General features: G+C 42.2%; 1 protein-coding gene across 5 annotated transcripts in view; it reads left to right on the top strand.

The window, feature by feature from the left end:
* Positions 1-21,118, top strand: part of LOC110500612 (Kv channel-interacting protein 4) — a 241,026-nt gene that overhangs the window by 207,055 nt on the left and 12,853 nt on the right. For 4 of the 5 annotated variants that reach the window (XM_021578066.3, XM_021578065.3, XM_021578067.3 and 1 more), the window contains exons 2-3: positions 5,385-5,509; positions 19,645-19,714. In XM_021578066.3, coding sequence (XP_021433741.2) covers positions 5,385-5,509; positions 19,645-19,714 — 195 coding nt within the window. Of the gene's footprint in view, positions 1-2,318; positions 2,475-5,384; positions 5,510-19,644; positions 19,715-21,118 lie in introns of those variants that run through there. The other variant, XM_036958071.2, reaches the window with a different exon arrangement.

Below are 21,118 nucleotides of genomic sequence, written 5' to 3'. Positions count from 1 at the left end.
GTATGACTAGCACACATTAAGTAGTTTTAGTAATCATTAGTGGGCAAGACAGATTTCGAACACGTCTGCTTATCATGTAAGAAATGAGCTGCAAGAATAAACTGCTGCTACTTTACAAGATAAGCTAGATGAGGGACCTTTGTGTCAGCAAAATAATGTACTATGTGTACTGAAAATGTCAGCAACACATGTGGTCCCTTAGGAATAGGGCAACCTTTTTGGGAACTAGCTGTGCCACAGTTGTGTTCCCTTCTTTGCAGAAGGCAAAAGTATGACATGACAGCAGTGTGCATGTTGTGATTTTATGCTGTGTCGTGATTTAAAAAATGGTGGGTCCCCAGTTTGTCCGTATTCCCACAATGCTTTGGTCAGGACAACAACATTGGACCTTTGCTTGTGATGAATATGTCGCACTACAAACTTGGCACGACAATTCACTGGAGCAGGGGCTGTGGTAAGGAAGCAGTCACTGTGACGCCTGCTAGCTCAGTCGAAGCTGTCTCCTACATTAGGACATATCACATCCATTTAGTCCATTATGAAACAAAGGGCAAGTGTTCATCCAGAAACACTGGCTGCATTAAGGGCCGTGTCACTCAGGGCCTACATTAATTCCACTTAGAATGACAGTGCTTGCTGTCTGCCATTTCTCAAGCCGGGCCCTAAGCAGGGTACCGCGCAGCTCCCGAAAATAACAAAACATGCAAGTATGGATTTTGTATAAGTTGGGCATTCACTTCAGACAAATATTGTCTTTGAATTTCAACTCTGGCCAGAGTTGTCACATGAATTACTTGACTTGGGCTATTCCCTTCAGCTCTTACTGGAGCTACTAAAGGCTAGTGTCACTGCACTACCTTAATGATTCCACATAAATGTCTGCTCTCCAAAGCTTTTTGTATTTTTGCTGAGGACACATACCGATCTCCTTGCCACTCAGCAGCAGGGTATGTCAGTGTGGCAACAAGAATGGACGACAACAGCAAGACATCTGACCTGATGGTCCAGAAGATTGCCCTGACATCATGATAGAGGAGGAGGATATTGTGTCTCACACATTGGTTATTGGCCTGGATGGATATGGTCTCTCGAAGAAACTAGATTCATGTCATTTGTCAGAGAATCTATATGTATATTTTCTACATTGTATGTCATCATGTTGGCTTCCATCGCATATACCGCTGTGTTAGACTGTAGTCAGCTCCACGTAGAAATATAATATCTGCTAAATGTAGCCAGCCACTGAACAAGTCCCAAGTAAAGGGAAGCCTCTTTCTCCACTTTCTAGAGTTCCCATCTAGTGGATGTCAGTGTGTCTGGACTCCTCACTGTGCCTTCCTCACAAACACGCAGCGCATTCTGTCACTGCCTTTATTCTTTATACCAGACATGAAAGCCGTCTTGTAATTACGAGTGAGTGATGAACAACACCGCATTCGTGAGCTTTTATTTACGCCCACGCTAGCCTTAAAGGCCTGCAGAATTCATGTTTTCACTTTGGTAAGAAGGTAGAAACACCTTTAGCGCTTGCAGGAGATGTCCCCTAAACGTGTTATTTAAATGAATAAAATTTCTACAAAATGTATTACACGCTATAGCGATCATAAAGGTTGAGCATTTTATCCTCTTGAGATAGATATTGTGTTGACACACAATGCTGTTGCAGTCGTGTATAATATTGCTCACAGTGGCAGGCACAACATGGACCCCTGGGAGTTTGTAAAGCAATACGCTTGACTGTGTGAAATGAGTTTGATAGATGAGGTATTGGATTGCTGTCTGACCTAAGGTCACATGCTCCAGATAATATTAAAAGCCCCTCTTACGGTGATGACCCAGTGCCACAATATTACAGTATGTTAATAAGTCATGTAACATAATGACTGGGTTCATGGAGTAGGCCTTACACTAGCAGGCCAAGATTACTGCTGAGAGTTGCATCTCGGTTGTAGGTACTGAATGTATCAGCATCGGCTGCCATACTGAAGTGAATCGTTTTTGCATTGCAATGTCTTTTACATTTCAAAAAGCCAATTTCAAACAACAATATTTTACTGAATTAATGGTGAGACCAAGCTGCCTCGGCTTGGTCATAATGGCTGACATGAGATGCGTCCACTTTGATGATAATTTGTGCCCAGATCTGAGATTTAATTTCCCTTTAATAATACATGAGTGCTAAATCTGAATGTTTTCACATAGCAGGTAAATGCACTCCAGTGTTGTTGTCCTGAGAGTTCTTTGTGACAGTAACTGATCTCCACTGCTTGCACTACAACATCTCCCTTCCCCATTCACTTGTATCTCCCAGCATGCATTGCAGCCACCAGTTGCCCTGGTAACTGTGACACTCACCGTGCTGTATCTCCTAGGTTACGTCTGCCCCCAGAACGACCACAGGCGCGGTGTCAGAGCTCGGCTCATGAAGCTGTTTCCTTGCTCCTCTGCCAAAAAGTCGTCTACCAGTAGCCAAAGCAAGTCTTTCACACTCTCTTTCTCTCTTTCCCCCTAACTGTTTTCCTTCCTCCCTTCTCTCTGGGGTCAATTCAGTCTATTCAGGGAGTAAACTGAAATTCCAATTCAATAATTTAAAAAAAGGTGTATACTTTCAATACATTCTCAATAAACTGTAAAGTACAAGTTATTTATTTTAAAATGTTTTATTATTTTACATGTTTTAATTCATATCACTTCCTGAATTGACTGCCTTCAATGTGTGGGATCCCTGGGATCGGTGTACAGTCAGTGTGGTTTTTGACAGAAACCTCAGGCCAGTCACTGCTTCTCTGTCTGCTCGCTGATGCCCTCGTCTTCTGTGGCTGGCCACTGGCACCAATTGCAAGGAAACGTTTTTGAAGAGACATAACCCCTACTTTAGCTTCTACAAAAATGTGGGACCTAAAATCAAAGTCTAATCCCTCCCTTTTCGCATAATATTCAAGCTTCAAAGAGTGAAGAGAAGGTGCATGGCAAAAGAGATGCAAATGTCAATATGGAAGATGTCAATGCACTGGGTAAGGTCTGATGCTACAACACACCTGTTTGCAATAAACCTGGGGGGGGGGGACTTTATTGTCCATTGGATAAATAGTAATTGAAACTCTGACTATGATGATGTCATAACTATGAGTCAGTAGAAACTGGTGAATCATTCATCTGGGTTGTCTGGTTGATTTGACTGTCCCTGTGTGTGTACAAAAGTAAAAGTTTGAGGAAAAACAAAACAAAAATGAATAAATATAAGCCATTGCAAATAGTGCTTTTGGATAGAACTTTCTTTAATAATTTAACCAGTGACATGGAGAGGCCGACTCCGTTACACTCTTTTGATGAATCACCTCTCACGCAGTGTCTTACCTCACTTTGTGGAGCACCAACACACTCAGTGGACAGGACATTGACTTGACAGTGTGAGTGACGGCAGTAATTCATTCAACATCACGAGAAGGGTAGGCATGTTTACATTAGCTTTATGTATAGGACCACTAGATATCGTATTCTTTTGAAGCGTGAGCATAGGGGTTTCACCAGCATCGTAAGGAAACTCTCAGACTCCGAAAACAAATGGTGTGTCTTCACTTACCCATCATGCTTGTAGACACACACCCACCCTGTTGGGGCCCAGCTCCGTTTCGGCAGGTTAATCAAGAACTGAGAGGAGACGTGGTCTTTTAGGCTAATTAAGGTTGGTGAGATGCTGTCATATCTCAGGTGTGTGTGTGTGTGTGTGTGTGCAAGCGAGATGAGTCAAGCGCTTAGCTCCGAGGACAACCGCTAGCGGTGACAGGGCCGAGACGGCGGGTGTCATCATTACAGGCCCATTAAAGTGTTTCTCAGGGTTCAGCAGCCCTCATCTTGAGGAGGCTCTTTGCCAGAGGGGCTGTGTTCTTAGGTCTCTAACACTAATTACCTCGCTGCCGTGATATTTCATAGGAGAGATCGGGACACCGGCAACCGTTTTGGGGGGTTTTGCTCTGTTTTGTCATGTAAGGTTTTCTAATGAAGGGGCAAGGGGAGGATGTGAAAAGAAAATAGGTTCCTTGATTGGTTGGCTTTTGAAGTGTGCTTGAACCTGACCCTTAAGCCTAATGTCAAATAATGTCCAATTGTAGTGATCATCAAGTGAATATGGCTAAACTGACAATGACAGCACGCTATATTCTTACTCTCCTGAGACTGATACTGTGGAGCTGAAATTCAATTGTCTGTATTAAACCATTAGTGTCCTTTGCGTGAATGGCATATTCATTGGATTTCATTAGCAACAGGGGTGATACAAATGTGTGTATTTGCTCCTGTGCTGTAATTGTACAACATTTAATTTTGGCTAAAGTCTCCTTTGGCTGACTATGGTGGATAGTTGGTTCAGAACAGTCATATTAAAGCCACTGCATTTAAGTGGGGACTACATGGTATGCTTTCCCCACAGAAACGGACTTCTGCATTTGGGGCCCCGGGGCACCGACCTCCTTTATGAAAACAGATTTTGTTTTAGGTAAATGGCCAACTTCCTGCAATTGTGTTGAAAACATGTCTATTCTACACGTTTTGTCATGAGGCTATGAGAATATTTAGCAGATTTAAAGCAAATTTCCTGTTATTCTACACATTTTGCCATGAGATCGAGTGAGAATCGTACAGTTTTACAGCACATTCCCTGCAATTATAAACATTTTGCTATCATATGCTATCTGGGGGGCCCACAACCCCTCAAAATAAAAATCATATAATAAAATTGGTTGGAGAACCCCTGGAGTTCGGGGAATGCTGGACATGTGTCCTGCGTTTCTGTGGCTGGGTAATAACCGCAGCACTTAAGGATCCAGAGTTAGCATATTTAGAAGAACTGTTTGACGTTTAAATCGTAGTCCCATTAACCCTGCTGCTGCTATAAAAAAGTGATGGTTTAATAGATAGAGAACTAGTGTTTCTTCTAATTGATTTGATTAAGGTGGGTAGTGTAAACTACACACTTCTAATGTCTGTGCTTAGAGGGTGATTCGGGGTTGTGTGATCTTTGACTGACTGAAATAAACTCAACAACTGAGACATAAACTGAACAAGTTCCACAGACATACAGTGGGGAGAACAAGTATTTGATACACTGCTGATTTTGCAGGTTTTCCTACTTACAAAGCATGTAGAGGTCTGTCATTTTTATCATAGGTACACTTCAACTGTGAGAGACGGAATCTAAAACAATGAAGATCTGTAAAGTTGTTTGGATTTTTACTAATTATCTTTGAAGGACAGGGTACTGAAAAAGGGACGTTTATTTTTTTGCTGAGCTTATAAGGACAGCACACACTCCTTTCTCTTATGGGTGAAATGTAGCCAGTTGCCGTCAGCTTCTGAATGTCTCACTCCTTCTTCCTCCTCTCCAGACAGCGTGGAGGATGAGTTGGAGCTTTCAGCCGTCCGCCATCGACCCGAGGGCCTGGAGCAACTGGAGGCCCTGACCCGCTTCAACCGCAAGGAGCTGCAGATCCTGTACCGAGGCTTCAAGAACGTAAGTGGGCCAGTTTAACCACACATCCAAAATGCAATTAAGAGAACATGCATTGTCTCTTTTCTGTCTCTCCATAAATGTCCTCCTCCAAATATCCATGTAGTCAGACTCGTTTTTCCATTCTTAGACCGTTCTTACCATTTGAGGACCACTTTGGAAACAAGTGTTTTAATTAATCATTTTAAGTGCTTTCCTCTAGGTCCACATTGTACATACGGTTGAAGTCGGGAAGTTTACATACACTTAGGTTGGAGTCTTTAAGACTTGTTTTTCAACCACTCCACAAATTTCTTGTTAACAAACCATAGTTTTGGCAACTTTGTGCATGACACAAGGAATTTTTCCAACAATTGTTTACAGACAGATTATTTCACTTATAATTCACTGTATCACAATTCCAGTGGGTCAGAAGTTTACATACACTAAGTTGACTGTGCCATTAAACAGCTTGGAAAATTCCAGAACATGAGGTCATGGCTTTAGAAGCTTCTGATATGCTAATTGACATAATTTGAGTTAATTGGAGGTGTACCTGTGGATGTATTTCAAGGCCTACCTTCAAACTTAGTGCCTCTTTGCTTGACATCATGGGAAAATAAAAAGTAAATCAGCCAAGAATACACAAGTCTGGTTCATCCTTGGGAGCAATTTCCAAATGCCTGAAGGTACCACGTTCATCTGTACAAATAATAGTACGCAAGTATAAAGACCATGGGACCACGCAGCCGTCATACCCCTCAGGAAGGAGACGTGTCTCCTAGATAGGAACGTACTTTGGTGCGAAAAGTGCTAATAAATCCCAGAACAACAGCAAAGGACCTTGTGAAGATGCTGGAGGAAACAGGTACAAAAGTATCTATATCCACAGTAAAACGAGTCCTGTATCGACATAACCTGAAAGGCCGCTCAGCAAGGAAGAAGCCAAAACCACCATAAAAAAGCCAGACTACGGTTTGCAACTGTGCATTGGGAGAAAGATCATACTTTTTGGAGAAATGTCCTCTGGTCTGATGAAACAAAAATGAAACTGTTTGGCCATAATGACCATCGTTATGTTTGGAGGAAAAAGGGGGAGGCTTGCAAGCCGAAGAACACCATCCCAAACGTGATGCACAGGGGTTTCAGCATCATGTTGTGGGGGGTGCTTTTCTGCAGGAGGGACTGGTGCACTTCACAAAATAGATGGCATCATGAAGACGGAAAATCATGTGGATATATTGAAGCAACATCTCAAGACATTAGTCAGGAAGTTACAGCTTGGTCGCAAATGCATCTTCCTTATGGACCCAAGCATACTTCCTAAGTTGTGGCAAAATGGCTTAAGGACAGGAAAGTCAAGGTATTGGAGTGGCCATCACAAAGCCCTAACCTCAATCCTATCGAAATGTGTGGGCAGAACTGAAAAAGCGTGTGCGAGCAAGGAGGCCTTCAAACCTGACTCAGTTACACTAGGTCTGTCAGCAGAAATGGGCCAAAATTAACCCAATTTATTGTGGGAAGCTTGTGGAAGGCAACCTGAAACATTTGATCCAAGTTAAACAATTTAAAGGCAATGCTACCAAATACTCATTGAGTGTATGTAAACTTCTGACCCACTGGGAATGTGATGAAAGAAATAAAACCTGAAATAAATCATTCTCTCTACTATTATTCTGACATTTCACATTCTTAAAATAAAGTGGTGATCCTAACTGACCTAAGACAGGGAATTGTTACTAGGATTAAATGTCAGGAATTGTGAAAAGGTGAGTTTAAGTGTATTTGGCAAAGGTGTATGTAAACTTCCGACTTCAACTGTATGTGGCCGACCGGGCTCGATTCCGTCTTATGTTGCAAATTTAGATGATTATAAAAACTAATTTTTACATTTTATTAAAGTAGAGACTTGGTATATGGTATATTATACACTATATTTGAGGAACAATGAGAAAGTAATTATGCTTTGAAAGTTGATAAACTTGGGACCTCATTTTTGAGACATGGCCCTTGGAATGTTTTGGTACACTTTCTGGAGAGCTCTTCTTTGTCTACAGTACACCCATTCAGCATTGTTCACACCCTCTTAAGCTTTAGACCCACCATCTCTTGAAGGATTCACATGCGAGGCCATGTACTTAACAACCAAAGATTTCAAGAGGGCTGGTTCATAAATGTCATCTGGAGTGCCAGAGTGTGCTTTAGGTGTTCTTAAACTCAGAACGTTGTCAGATTGTCAGTTTGTAAATTAAAAGCATTTTGCTCTCGGAGCGTTCATAGAGCACACTGGATGCTCTGGCTGAGGAGTAGGGTTGATCCGAGCATTCTGACCTAACAACAGCAGTCAAGCACCCAAGCTAACTGGCTAACGTTGGCTAGCTTGCTAGCTACTTCCAGACACAAATGAGAGAACTGTTCACTCTGACCATTTTACTCGCCCTAGCAGAGCTGTTTTTATGTAATCCAGAGTATTGGCTCGCCGCCATTGGACATTGGAGCAGTGGAAACGCGTTCTCTGGAGTGATGAATCACGCTTCACCATCTGGCAGTCCGACGAACAAAACTGGGTTTGTCGGTTGCCAGGAGAACACTACCTAACCGAATGCATAGTGCCAACTGTAAAGTTTGGTGGAGGAGGAATAATGTTCTGGGGCTGTTTTTCATGGTTCTGGTTAGGCATCTTAGTTCCAGTGAATGGAAATCTTAACGCTACAGCTACAATGTCATTCTAGTTTGGGGAAGGCCATTTCCTGTTTTAACATGACAATTCCCCCATTCACAAAGCGAGGTCCATCCAGAAATGGTTTGCTGAGATCGGTGTGTGGAAGAATTTGACTGGCCTGCACTGAGCCCTGACCTCGACCCCCATCAAACACCTTTTGGATGAATTGTAAGTCCAATTGCGAGCCAGGCCTAATCTCCCAACATCAGTGCCCGACCTCACTAATGCTTTTGTGGCTACATGGAAGCAAGTCCATGCAGCAACGTTCCAACATCTAGTGGAAAGCCTTCCCAGAAGAGTGGACGCTGTTATAGCAACAAAGGGGTGACCAACTCCATATTAATGCCCATGATTTTGGAATGAGATGCTCGATGAGCACGTGTCCACATACTTTTGGCTACTTAGTGTACCTCACTCGAGAATACTCAAGGATGAGTACTAAAGGAACAATTAGGTCAAACCTCAAATGCATTCTATATACTATCTAATGACTAACGAACAATCGGGTCACACAAGGTTCTTTAGAGCGACAAGTGTACAATAAAAAGGTCTTTGTCACCTCTGTTAAGAACCGTAATGAGATGACCCAGAATTAACTTGACCCAAATTGTCTGGTGACAAATGGGTAGGCCCACGGCCTATGACACCGCATCCCGAGTGGCCCTGGTCCCTGTGGACACTACCCAGAGACCCTGTGATGTGCATAGGGGAAGTCTACCATTAGCCCTTCACCACAGGAGACTGGAAATAAGGGCTGATAAGTTCTCTAATGCCTGAGGCGGCTCTTAATTGTCACCATGTTGTCCCCTGACGCCTTGTCCCTATGGAATCTCTCATCAAAACATTTTTAAGACCCCTTCCCCTACCTCTAGAGCTTTTTGTTTTCTCTCCTCTTTCGCTAAGACTGTTTTAAGGTGGCATTTGGTCTTGCATGTTCAATGATAGTGGCCTCTCAGTAGAAGCCAGACCCATCACTCCTCTACAGTTAGGCAGTTATTGTAGTTGGGCACATTCCCAATCAGGACAGTGTCTCAAACTTAGAAAAATCACAGCTTTTGACTAGCTTTTGTCCATTGTCGAGGCTATAGCTCTTTAACTCATTACCCGCTCAGGTCAAAATCCTGATCTATGGATCACGCTCAGCCAGTGTCAGGGGCAGAACACAGGACTAACTGACCAAACTGACCTGACAAATGTAATCTGGAACAGTCTCTATTCTAAGCAATTTTGGCCCTGTGTCCTTGACGTCTCAGACTTGGGTGCGAATCATCGCTCCAAGGTGAGCGTCTGAGGGTAGTAGGAGTCTTTTTGAACATCAATCTTTACGAGTAAGACATTTATAACCCCTCCGAGCGGCCAGAGTTTGGCTTTCTCTCCGATCAGTAGTGCCCGGAACGAGACCTTTGGCCAAGTATTTAGATGTCCGAACAGGGCTTTATTCAGACTGATGTGGTCATATGTCCAACACTGCTCGTCTTTATCGTCAGACGCAGTATGAAGGTTGTTTCTCGCATTGCCGACCTCATCCCAGACTCCTGACAATAGCAACCCAATCTCCTCACGTCTGACCAATTCTTCCAAACTGTTCAGGAATTCAGAGCCAGGGCATCGGCATGGGGCAGCAGATTGCCATCTCAGAATGTGACTCTTTAAAATACATCAGTGGAGATGCCGCTGTTAAAACTTCTGTCAGTAGCTTGATTTTCCACATACATTTCCTTCAACCCGACCTTGACAAGATAAGTCATTGTAAGTAATTTCACGTGCGGCTGGGGTTTGCATTCCACAAATGAGTTATGATTTTCTTCTCATGGATGAGTTCATTTTACAAGTTTATCAAATGAATACAGATACATTGAGTCATCTCAGACCCATTCAAACCCATATGTAGAGAAGTGCACTGTCATAGAGTAACAATTTTGTGAGATTTTACTCTATTTTGATATTGATTGACGTAAACACAAACCAATCATATCAGCACACCAACATGCTGACAATATTCATTGGACATTTTTCTATTTGGCTTTAGTAGGTTTCATTCTCCTCACAATTGAGATGAGCTCTCTGGTCTCTCAGTGAGATTTACAGTGAGGAAAAAAAGTATTTGATCCCTTGCTGATTTTGTACGTTTGCCCACTGACAAATAAATGATCAGTCTATCATTTTAATGGTAGGTTTATTTGAACAGTGAGAGACAGAATAACAACAAAAAAATCCAGAAAAACACATGTCAAAAATGTTATACATTTATTTGCATTTTAATTAGGGAAATAAGTATTTGACCCCTCTGCAAAACATGACTTAGTACTTGGTGGCAAAACCCTTGTTGGCAATCACAGAGGTCAGACATTTCTTGTAATTGGCCACCAGGTTTGCACACATCTCAGGAGGGATTTTGTCCCACTCCTCTTTGCAGATCTTCTCCAAGTTATTAAGGTTTCGAGGCTGACTTTTGGCAACTCAAACCTTCAGCTCCCTCCACAGATTTTCTATGGGATTAAGGTCTGGAGACTGGCTAGGCCACTCCAGGACCTTAATGTGCTTCTTCTTGAGCCACTCCTTTGTTGCCATGGCCGTGTGTTTTGGGTCATTGTCATGCTGGAATACCCATCCACGACCCATTTCAATGCCCTGGCTGAGGGAAGGAGGTTCTCACCCAAGATTTGACGGTACATGGCCCCGTCCATCGTCCCTTTGATGCGGTGAAGTTGTCCTGTCCCCTTAGCAGAAAAACACCTCCAATTGGGGTGGTTATTGGGGTCATAGGCAGCATTCCTCCTCCTCCAAACACGCCGAGTTGAGTTGATGCCAAAGAGCTCCATTTTGGTCTCATCTGACCACAACACTTTCACCCAGTTGTCCTCTGAATCATTCAGATTTTCATTGGCAAACTTCAGACGGGCATGTATATGTGCTTTCTTGTGAAGGGGGACCTTGCGGGCGCTGCAGGATTTCAGTCCTTCACTGCGTAGTGTGTTACCAATTGTTTTCCTAGTGACTATGGTCCCAGCTGCCTTAAGATCCTCCCGTGTAGTTCTGGGCTGATTCCTCACTGTTCTCATGATCATTGAAACACCACGGGGTAAGATCTTGCATGGAGCCCCAGGCCGAGGGAGATTGACAGTACTTCTGTGTTTCTTCCATTTGCAAATAATCGCACCAACTGTTGTCACCTTCTCACCAAGCTGCTTGGCGATGGTCTTGTAGACCATTCCAGCCTTGTGTAGGTCTACAATCTTGTCTCTGATATCCTTGGAGAGCTCTTTGGTCTTGGCCATGGTGGAGAGTTTGGAATCTGATTGATTAATTGCTTCTGTGGACAGGTGTCTTTTATACAGGTAACAAACTGAGATTAGGAGCACTCCCTTTAAGAGTGTGCTCCTAATCTCAGGTCATTACCTGTATAAAAGACACCTGGGAGCCAGAAATCTTTCTGATTGAGAGGGGGTCAAATACTTATTTCCCTCATTAAAATGCAAATCAATTTATAACATTTTTAAAATGTGTTTTTCTGGATTTTTTGTTGTTATTCTGTCTCTCACTGTTCAAATAAACCTACCATTAAAATCTGATAATTTTTTTGTCAGTGGGCAAACGTACAAAATCAGCAGGGGATGAAATACTTTTTTCCCTCACTGTATGTCACCATGACCGAGATGAACTTGACCTCACCTCACGGAATGTAAGTGGCCGTTTTTGCGGGTTCTCTAGCCCCTGCGTTTTGATGGAATCGATACAGAAAACATTTTAGCTGTCTCTTTCAGCCGGCTTGACTACTTTACCTGTCTTTGCTAGCCTTGATCAAACGCTCTCCTCTAAATCGAGCTCTTAACAACTTTAGGTGCAGTGTGAACTCTGTTCTCTGTGAAGAGCAAAACATGCAGCAATCTGTTGCGCGTTGTGTGATCTGAAGTGAAGATGTAATTGTTTGTGTGGTGGCTTACATTTTAGTCAATTGGCTTGATTCCAAACTGAAAACTTCCCACATTCTCCCTGCCCTTGTCGATTTGCCTTCATCACTCTAGAAGGACCTGATAAATTAAAGCAATATTATTGAATCTCTATACACATCATTTCTTTCATCTGGTCTCCTCACATGTGCTAGGGCGAGTCACTGCACTGTATAAAGGGCAGCAGTAGGATGTTTCTTTGTTTGGGACGCAGCCATTCTTCATTACTTTGCCATTTAATCACTACGTCCAATTAGTGTTGACATCTGTAACCTCCCAACAGTCTCTGGGGTTTCAAGGGTAGTGTGAACACACTGCATTTCCACTCTGCACGTCTCACAACCATATTTTGATTAGCAGACAATAGGGCTGAAATAAGGGAAGCAGTTTAATGTCGCAACGTACTATAACCATTCTGAGCATAATTACTGTACTCTATATGGCCTCATGCAGCGTGAAAAAGCAGTGTGGGGGGGGGGGGGGACGACACAAAACAGTGTTTTAATTAGCGCTAGCTTTGCGAAACAACAAAGGCTCCAAATAAATATTGTCTACGTCGAACTTTGTGTCTGTACAGCAGACACCTTGATTGGTTTAGTGATTAGGTTTGAAGTTGATTCAACAGAGTACGTAGGCCATGGAAGAACTGGGACATTTTCAGCTTCCAGGAATTATGTAGAGATCCTTGCGCCATGGGGCAGTGCATGATCATGCTAAAACATGAGGTGATGGCGGCGGATGAATGGCACGACAATGAGCCTCAGGATCTCGTCATGGTATCTCTGTGCATTCAAATTGCCATCGCTAAATGCAATTGTGTATGTTGTCCGTAGCTTATACCTGCCCATTCCATAACCCCACCGCCACCATTGGGGCACTCTGTTCACAACGTTGACATCAGCAAACCGTTCGCCCACACAACGCCATACACGTAGTTGTGAGGCCGGTTGGACATAATGGCAAATTCTCTTAAACGATGTTGGAGGCGGCTTATGGTAGAGAAATTAACATTCAATTATCTGGCAACAGCTGTGGTGGGCATTCCTGCAGTCAGCATGCCAATTGCACGCTCACTCAAAACTTGAGACATCTGTGGCATTGTGTCGTGTGAAAAAAATGCATATTTTAGAGTGTCCCTTTATTGTCCCCAGCACAAGATGCATCTGTGTAATGATCGTGCTGTTTAATCAGCTTCTTGATATCTTGGCAAAGGATATCTTGCTGTTTAATCAACATCTTGATATCTTGGCAAAGGAGAAATGCTCACTAACAGGGATGTAAACCAATTTGTGCACACAATTTTACAGAAATAAGCTTTTTTGTGTGTATGGAAATGTTCAGGTATTTTCAGCTCATGAAACATGGGACCAACACTTTACATGTTGCGTTTAAATATTTGTTAAGTGTAATAGCTTAAATGGAGATTGTCTGACAAACAAATATCTGAGGTATAGTATATTAGAATTACTGCAATATCCATGATTATGCATTTGTAAAATACAGTGCCTTCAGAAAGTATTTAGACTTTTTCCATATTTGGTTGTTACAGCCTGAAATTAAATGGATGAAATGTTGTGTCACTGGCCTACACACAATACCCCATAAGGTCAAAGTGGAATTATGTTTCTAGAAATGTTTACTAATTCTTTAAAAAGACAAAGCTGAAATGTCTTGAGTGGCAAGCCTAAATAAGTTAAGGAGATAAAAATGTGCTTAATGTCACATGATAAGTTGGACTCACTCTGTGTGCAAGAATAGTTTTAACATGATTTTTGAATAACTACCTCATCTATGTACCCCACACATACAATTATCTGTAAAGTCCCTCAGTCAACCACAAAGATCATGGAGGTTTTCCAAAAATGTTAAATTTGATTTGTTTAATTTCACCTTTATTTAACCAGGTAGGCCAGTTGAGAACAAGTTCTCATTAACAACTGCGACCTGGCCAAGATGAAGCAAAACAGTGCGACACAAACAACAACACAGAGTTACACTAGGAATAAACAAACGTAGAGTCAATAACAAAATAGAAAAAGTCTATATACAGTGTGGGCAAATGACGTGAGGATGTAAGGCAATAAATAGGCCATAGAGACGAAGTAAGTACAATTTAGCAAATTAACACTGGAGTGTAGATGTGCAGATGATTATGTGCAAGTAGAAATACTGGTGTGCAAAAAAGTAACAATATGGGGATGAGGTCGTTAGAATGGATGGGCTGTGTACATCTGCAGTGATCGGTAAGCTGCTCAGATAGCGGATGCTTAAAGTTAGTGAGGGAGATATAAGTCTCCAACTTCAGCGATTTTTGCAATTAGTTCCAGTCATTGGTAGCAGAGAACTGGAAGGAAAGGCGGCCAAAGGAGGTGTTGGCTTTGGAGATGACCAGTGAGATATACCTGCTGGAGCGTGTGCTACGCAAAGAAGGGCAGCTATTGGTAGATGGGTAAAAAAAGTTGACATTGAATATCCCTTTGAGCATGGTGAAGTTATTAATTACACTTTTGATGGTGTATCAATACACCCAGTCACTACAAGATAAAGGCGTCTTTCCTAACTCAGTTGCTGGAGAGGAAGGAAACCGCTCAGGGATTTCACCATGAAGCCAATGGTGACTAAAACAGTTACAGAGTGTAATGGATGTGATAGGAGAAAACTGAGGATGGATCAACAACATTGTAGTTACTCCACAATACTAACCTAAAGGACAGAGTGAAAAGAAGGAAGCCTAAGTGTGAAAGAAGGAAGCCTGTGCAAATGTATTTTCATTAAGGCACTGAATTAAAACTGTAAACCAATTTTTGGCAAAGAAATACATTTTATGTCCTGAATACGAAGTGTTATGTTTGGGCAAATCCAACACAAGACATCACTAAGTACCACTCTTCATATTTTCAAGCATGGTGGTGGCTGCCTCATGTTATGTGTATGCTTGTCATCGACAGGGACTAGGGAGTATTTTAGGATAAAAAGAGAAGTAGTAGAGCTAACCACAGGCAAAATCCTAGAGGAAAACCTGGTTCAGTCTGCTTTCCAACAGACACTGGGAGATACATATTCCTTTCAGCAGGACAAAAAGCTAAAGGTCAAATATACACTGGAGTTACACTACAGTTTTGACTTAAATCGGCTTTAATCTATGGCAAGACTTGAAAATGGCTGTCTGGCAATAATCAACAACTAACTTGACACAGTTTGAAGAATTTTTAAAAGAATAATGTGAAAATATTGTTCAATCCAGGTGTTCAAAGCTCTTAGAGACTTACCCAGATAGACTCACAGCTGTAATCGCTGTCAAAGGTGATACTAACATGTATTGACTCAGGGGTGTGAATACTTATGTAAATTTGATATTTCTGTATTTCATTTTCAATAAATTAACAAAAAATATCTAAAAACATGTTTTTACTTCGTCATTATGGGGTATTGTGTGGCGATGGGTGAGAAAAAAATACTATTTAATCCATTTTGAATTCAGGCTGTATCACAATGAAATGTGTAATAAGTCAAGGGGTATGAATACTTTCTGAAGGCACTGTATATGTGATAATTATTACTTTGACACCCTCAACGTGTAACCTACAATTCCCAACACAGGACTTTTAAAGCCAGGACTAGATCAAGCTTATATAGACAGTATAAGCGGTGTACTGTATACCCAGTATTGCCTAGTAAGACAATCCTCAGAGGGGTAAGATGTTAACACCACAACACCCTTCATAGCTCCCTTACACTTAACTTTTGACAGAATCAGGTCACAAAACAGCCAAAAGAAAAACTGGACACAAACTTAATTCAAACTTTGTGTTCCTGCCTGCTTTCCCGGAAAATCGAGGGTCTTCTTGACCTACCGGATACTCACAGGATATTAAAAGGGGTTTATGAAACAACAAAGAACTAGCAACTCCCCTGCTTTTCCCCTCGTTCCTCCGAAACCATGAGCCATCTGGGGATCCAAACACGTGGGTCCCAGGGTACTTTACTACCCTACCCACCCAGGGTAAACTGTTCCTCCATCTCTCTTCTGCAGACTTGGTCATATCAGAGACCATCTGAGACAATTGAGTAGACACTGAGGTGTAAAGTTACAGTATGCCTGGAGCGCACTCACTGGTAACTTTGGTGCAAACTTTTACAACTCAAACCTCTCTTGATCTTGCGCCTGTTGTGCAAGGTTCTGAGGCGTTTTAGATGTTATTTGAGGAAAATTCTTGCCTGAAACTTGAATGCTCGTGGTAGGCTTTAGCTCAGTGGGGAAACACATTGACACTCGTACACACAAACTGCGTGCTGATCAATGGGATTTGCTACTTGACAAGGCATGCAGCCCTGCCCTTGAAAAGTCTAAGTGTGCCACCTGCCAGCTGTGTTTATGTAGTTGGTCCTGACCCACAAACATCGAAACAACAGCTGTGGCCCACACAATTATCACCCTCCACTCTCTTCATTGGGGTTGGATACAGTTTTGCATGCATGTACAAGTTCTATGAATGTTGTCAATATTTGTGTCGACTATCATTAAGTGACCTTTTGTGGCCAATTAGCATTTTGTTTGCGCTAAGTCAATTGTGTTCGTGTCAAGTTCATTCAGTTTGCAACGCGATCATTTAAGTTAATTTTGTTTCTATCCTATTTTTTCATTGTTGTTTTGGGGTATTGCGCCGCAGGGCCACCGTAGCAATGACAGGTGTTGCCTCAGTAAATGAATACTCATTCATAACCATACGATACCAACCTGGAAAGCTACTACAACCACTACTTTATGTGGTCTTTACACTGTTCAACTTGATGGATTATTTCAACATTGCTCAGTCCCGTGTTTCATTTATTTAGTGGCCTTCCCTTTTTTGCTCATTATTATTTCACAATGGTCATCTCTTTCCAAACATTGGGAGATGTATGGTATTATATACAGTAGACAGCTTGGGGTTGCATGAGTTGTGAGGTGGTGGTTTGTTACTACGCCGATAAATAACAATATTCATCCGGACCTTTGCTAACTAGGAAAATGACTGGACCTTCTCAAATAGTACTTTAGTAACCCTGCTAGAGGCTATATAAGGCACCACCCCCACATGCCTGACATTAATCTTGCACCTTTTACCGAGACGAAAGCTTTGTTAGTGTGAGCTGTGAATGTTTTCGAAAGCACATAGCTTAAGGGTTATCATTGTTATCAGCAGCCCAACAGTGGGCTGGTGAGACCTTAATGAGTGGCAGGTAGCCTAGTGGTTAAGAGCGTTGGGCCAGTAACAGAAAGGTTGCTGGTTTGAATCCCCAAGCCAACTAAGGGAAAAATCTGCCAATGTGCCCTTGAGCAAGACACGTAACCCTAATATCTCCTGTAAGTTGCTGTGGTCCAAGAGCGTCTGCTAAATGACTACAATGTCAATGTAAATATGGTGTCTTGAGCTGGGAATCCATTCATGTCCTTCTGATTTACTAAATGACACACAAGTAATGATGTTGTATGTATGTGCATGCACTGCAAGATTTATATTCTCGTTCTGTCTTGTACAGAGGCAAGATAAAAATGGAAGTGTATGCTACTGTTCATTGTTTAACAACAAATTATTCATGTCAATGATTGATCTTTTTAGACTGTGTAATTGGTGGATTTCTACAACCAAAATGGATTGTTTTTCAGTATTCTACTCTGTAAGAAAAGTTAGCTCTATTACCTTAACGCTAGCTCCAGAAGCCTACATGATAGGCTAATACAATTCTTAAGGGCTTCAATGTCAAACATTATAGATTTCCATTTAGCAGACAAGGGCAGATAGTGTATAGATCTTTGACTTGAGGAAGGAGCCAAGCCTAATTTTTCTCTCAAAGGACACCATTTTAAAAGCCCTCTGTATTTTCCTGTTTCCCTTTTGGGTATAATGGTCGGTACACTTTTCCCCACACTCACTCAAGGGCGTGGGCAGCAGGTAGCCTAGCGGTTAAGAGTGTTAGGCCAGTCGACTAGGTGAAAAATGTGTTGATGTGCCCTTGAACAAGTCACTTAAACCCTAGTTGCTCCGGTACATTGCTCTGGACAAGAGCAACTACTAAAAATGAAAGGTTGATAATGGCCAGCCAAATGCATCTGATATGCAAGCCATACTGTAGTTCTATGCAATTATGTGAAAAACGCTTCCCACTGATTGCCAGTGTATTTGCAGGAAACACATTTCATAAACTCGTATTGTTTTTTGGTTTCATTTGACTTTTGGCCCTCTTTCAGTACTGTGTGTGAGGGTGTATGTTTTATCTGGTTGAAACTTTTCCTAGTTTCATATATGGAAGGATTAGAAAACACAGCCCAATAAGGCACAGTAACAGCATAATGTTCTTACCTTCACATAACTTATGTATATATTTTCTTTTTCACTTTCAAGCCTTAGCCCCCCAGCTACAGTATCCTGGCATCCCGGGTCCCATTTACTGTAAATCAAGAAAACCACTGTCCAAATGCATGAATTGTGTTTAAAGAGAACGTCACCCAATGTGTTTATGTGCATTCACCTCACCTTGATATGGTCTCTCTTATGAAATCCTGCAACCCTGTGTCGCCTTGTCTGAGGGTCGATTCTTGTATTGAAAATGTGGGTAGTCAATTCCCTCATACCTTTGGGTTGAGAGATTGTCAGCACGGGTGAAATATTTTCCCCTGTGGGGAAAAATGCACTCCCAAAATTGAATAGCCGGGCCGTGTGAATGCTGGCTGGTAATAAGTCGATAATGAAAACAAGGCTTACCCGCCTCCAACACATCTCAATGCTAAGGTTTATGCGCTAACAACACTCTTCTCTGGATGTTTCTTTTTCTGAAAAGACTGGCTTTTGAAGAGTTGCATAAGAGTACTCATATAAATGTCTCTTAAGTTTACTGAATGGGGCCAGACGTCTACAGCTTGGTAGCTTTAAAAAGGCCTTGGATGAGAAATTGGTCGGAGCTTGGCTTGCATTTTCCTTTATTCTTGGATTTGGACAACATTGAATGGGCCATTTACTTTTTTACTCCAAAGCACTGAATGAAATCAGAGCCTTTTATGTATAGTTTCTCCCCATATACAGTGGAACGCTGAATCAACTGTATCGTGCCAATGAAAGGCTACGGCGGTCCTTTTCACATCAGTAGAAAGGATTGCTTTTATCACATCTTGCAGCATAGGGTTGGCCATGTCAGAGGTTTTCTAGAGGCAAACTGGGAATACCTTGTTGGCCTGGAGAAAAGACCCTCTGTTCAAATCAACTAGCCTTTTGAAAACATGTTTTAATTGAGAAACCTTTAAAGCTACAGTCCTTAGTTGCCACATCCATTTTTGGACATATAAATTAATGATAGATACCCATTGATTCTTGAAGAATATAACTTAGAAATGCCCCAAAATATAAGCTTGTTTTACTCCAGTGTTTGTAAACAATGTAAATGTAAACACACCTCAAAACATTAAGATTTCTAATGAATTATGGAATGATATTTCCTTTTCTTTGCAGGAGTGCCCTAGCGGCGTGGTCAATGAAGACACCTTCAAAGTCATCTACTCCCAGTTCTTCCCACAGGGAGGTATGTTGACACATCTGGTGAGAATTGTTCTGCTTGACAAATGGCTCCCACCATCAATACTGCTTTAGGGCTGAAATCGTTAACCCTGGGTTGTGTTCAATATTGTGTTCAATATGTACTACTTGAACTTCTCCACAAAGTTTGGTTGTTTTCCGTTTCAAAACACTTTCTGTTTTTTACCTATTGAACACGACCCTGGTTGGGGAAGCTTCTAGATCAGCTGGAGGTTCTTGTTACTTTTGAACTCTTTTACTGCATTCTGTAATCAACTTGATTAATTATCTCAAGCAATGTCTCCATTTTAGGCATAGGAGGCAGACAAAAAATATTTGAAAAAAAGGTAATGAGAAGGAATAGAAGAATATCGCATAACAAAATGGAAATCAAATAAAATCTAATTTTATTTGTCACTAAGTGTAGAACTTAGTGAAATGCTTACTTACAAGCCAACAATGCAGTTAAGAAAAATAAATGCTTAGTAAAAAATGAGCGGGGGCATTGGTTAGTCGAGGTAATTGAGGTAATATGTACATGTAGGTAGAGTAAAAGTGACTATGCAAAGATAATAAACAGAGAGTAGCAGCAGCGTGAAAGAGGGGTGGACAATGTAAATTAGTCTGGGTAGCCATTTGAAGCTTTTTGGACCTAGACTTGGTGCTCCGGTACCGCTTGCTGTGCGGTAGCAGAGGGGAACAGTCTATGACTAGGGTGGCTGGAGTCTTTGACCATTTTTATGGCCTTCCTCTGACACGGGAAGCTTGGCCCCAGTGATGTACTAGGCCGTATGCACTACCCTCAGTAGAGGCTTGCGGTCGGAGGCCGAGCAGTTGCCACACCAGGCAGTGATGCAACCATGCTCTTGGTGCAGCTGTAGAACTTTTTGAGGATCTGAGGACCCATGCCAAATCTTTTCAGTCTCCTGAGGGGGAATAGGCGTGTGTTTGAACCATAATATTTTGATGGTGATGTGGACACCAAGGAACTTGAAGCTCTCAATCTGCTCCACTACAGCCCTGTCGATGAGAATGGGGGTGTGCTCGGTCCTCCTTTTCCTGTAGACCACGATCATCTCATGTTTTGATCACATTGAAGGAGAGGTTGTTGTCCTGGCACCACACGGTCAGGTCTCTGCCCTCATCCCTATAGGCTGTCTCATCGTTGTTGCTGATCAGCCCTACCACAGTTGTCTGGTCTGCAAACTTAATGATGGTGTTGGAGTCGTGCCTGGCCCTGCAGTCATGAGTGAACAGGGAGTACAGGAGGGGACTGAGCACGCACCCCTGGGGGGCCCCCGTGTTGAGGATCAGCGTGGCAGATATGTTGTTACCTACCCTTACCACCTGGGGGCGGCATGTCAGGAAGTCCAGGATCCATTTGCAGAGGGAAGTGTTTAGTCCCAGGGTC

Source organism: Oncorhynchus mykiss, chromosome 21 (genome assembly GCF_057628025.1).
Source record: "Oncorhynchus mykiss isolate SJ-2025 chromosome 21, ASM5762802v1, whole genome shotgun sequence".
Classification (NCBI taxonomy): Eukaryota; Metazoa; Chordata; class Actinopteri; order Salmoniformes; family Salmonidae; genus Oncorhynchus; species Oncorhynchus mykiss.
This window is presented reverse-complemented; position numbering and strand designations above follow the sequence as displayed.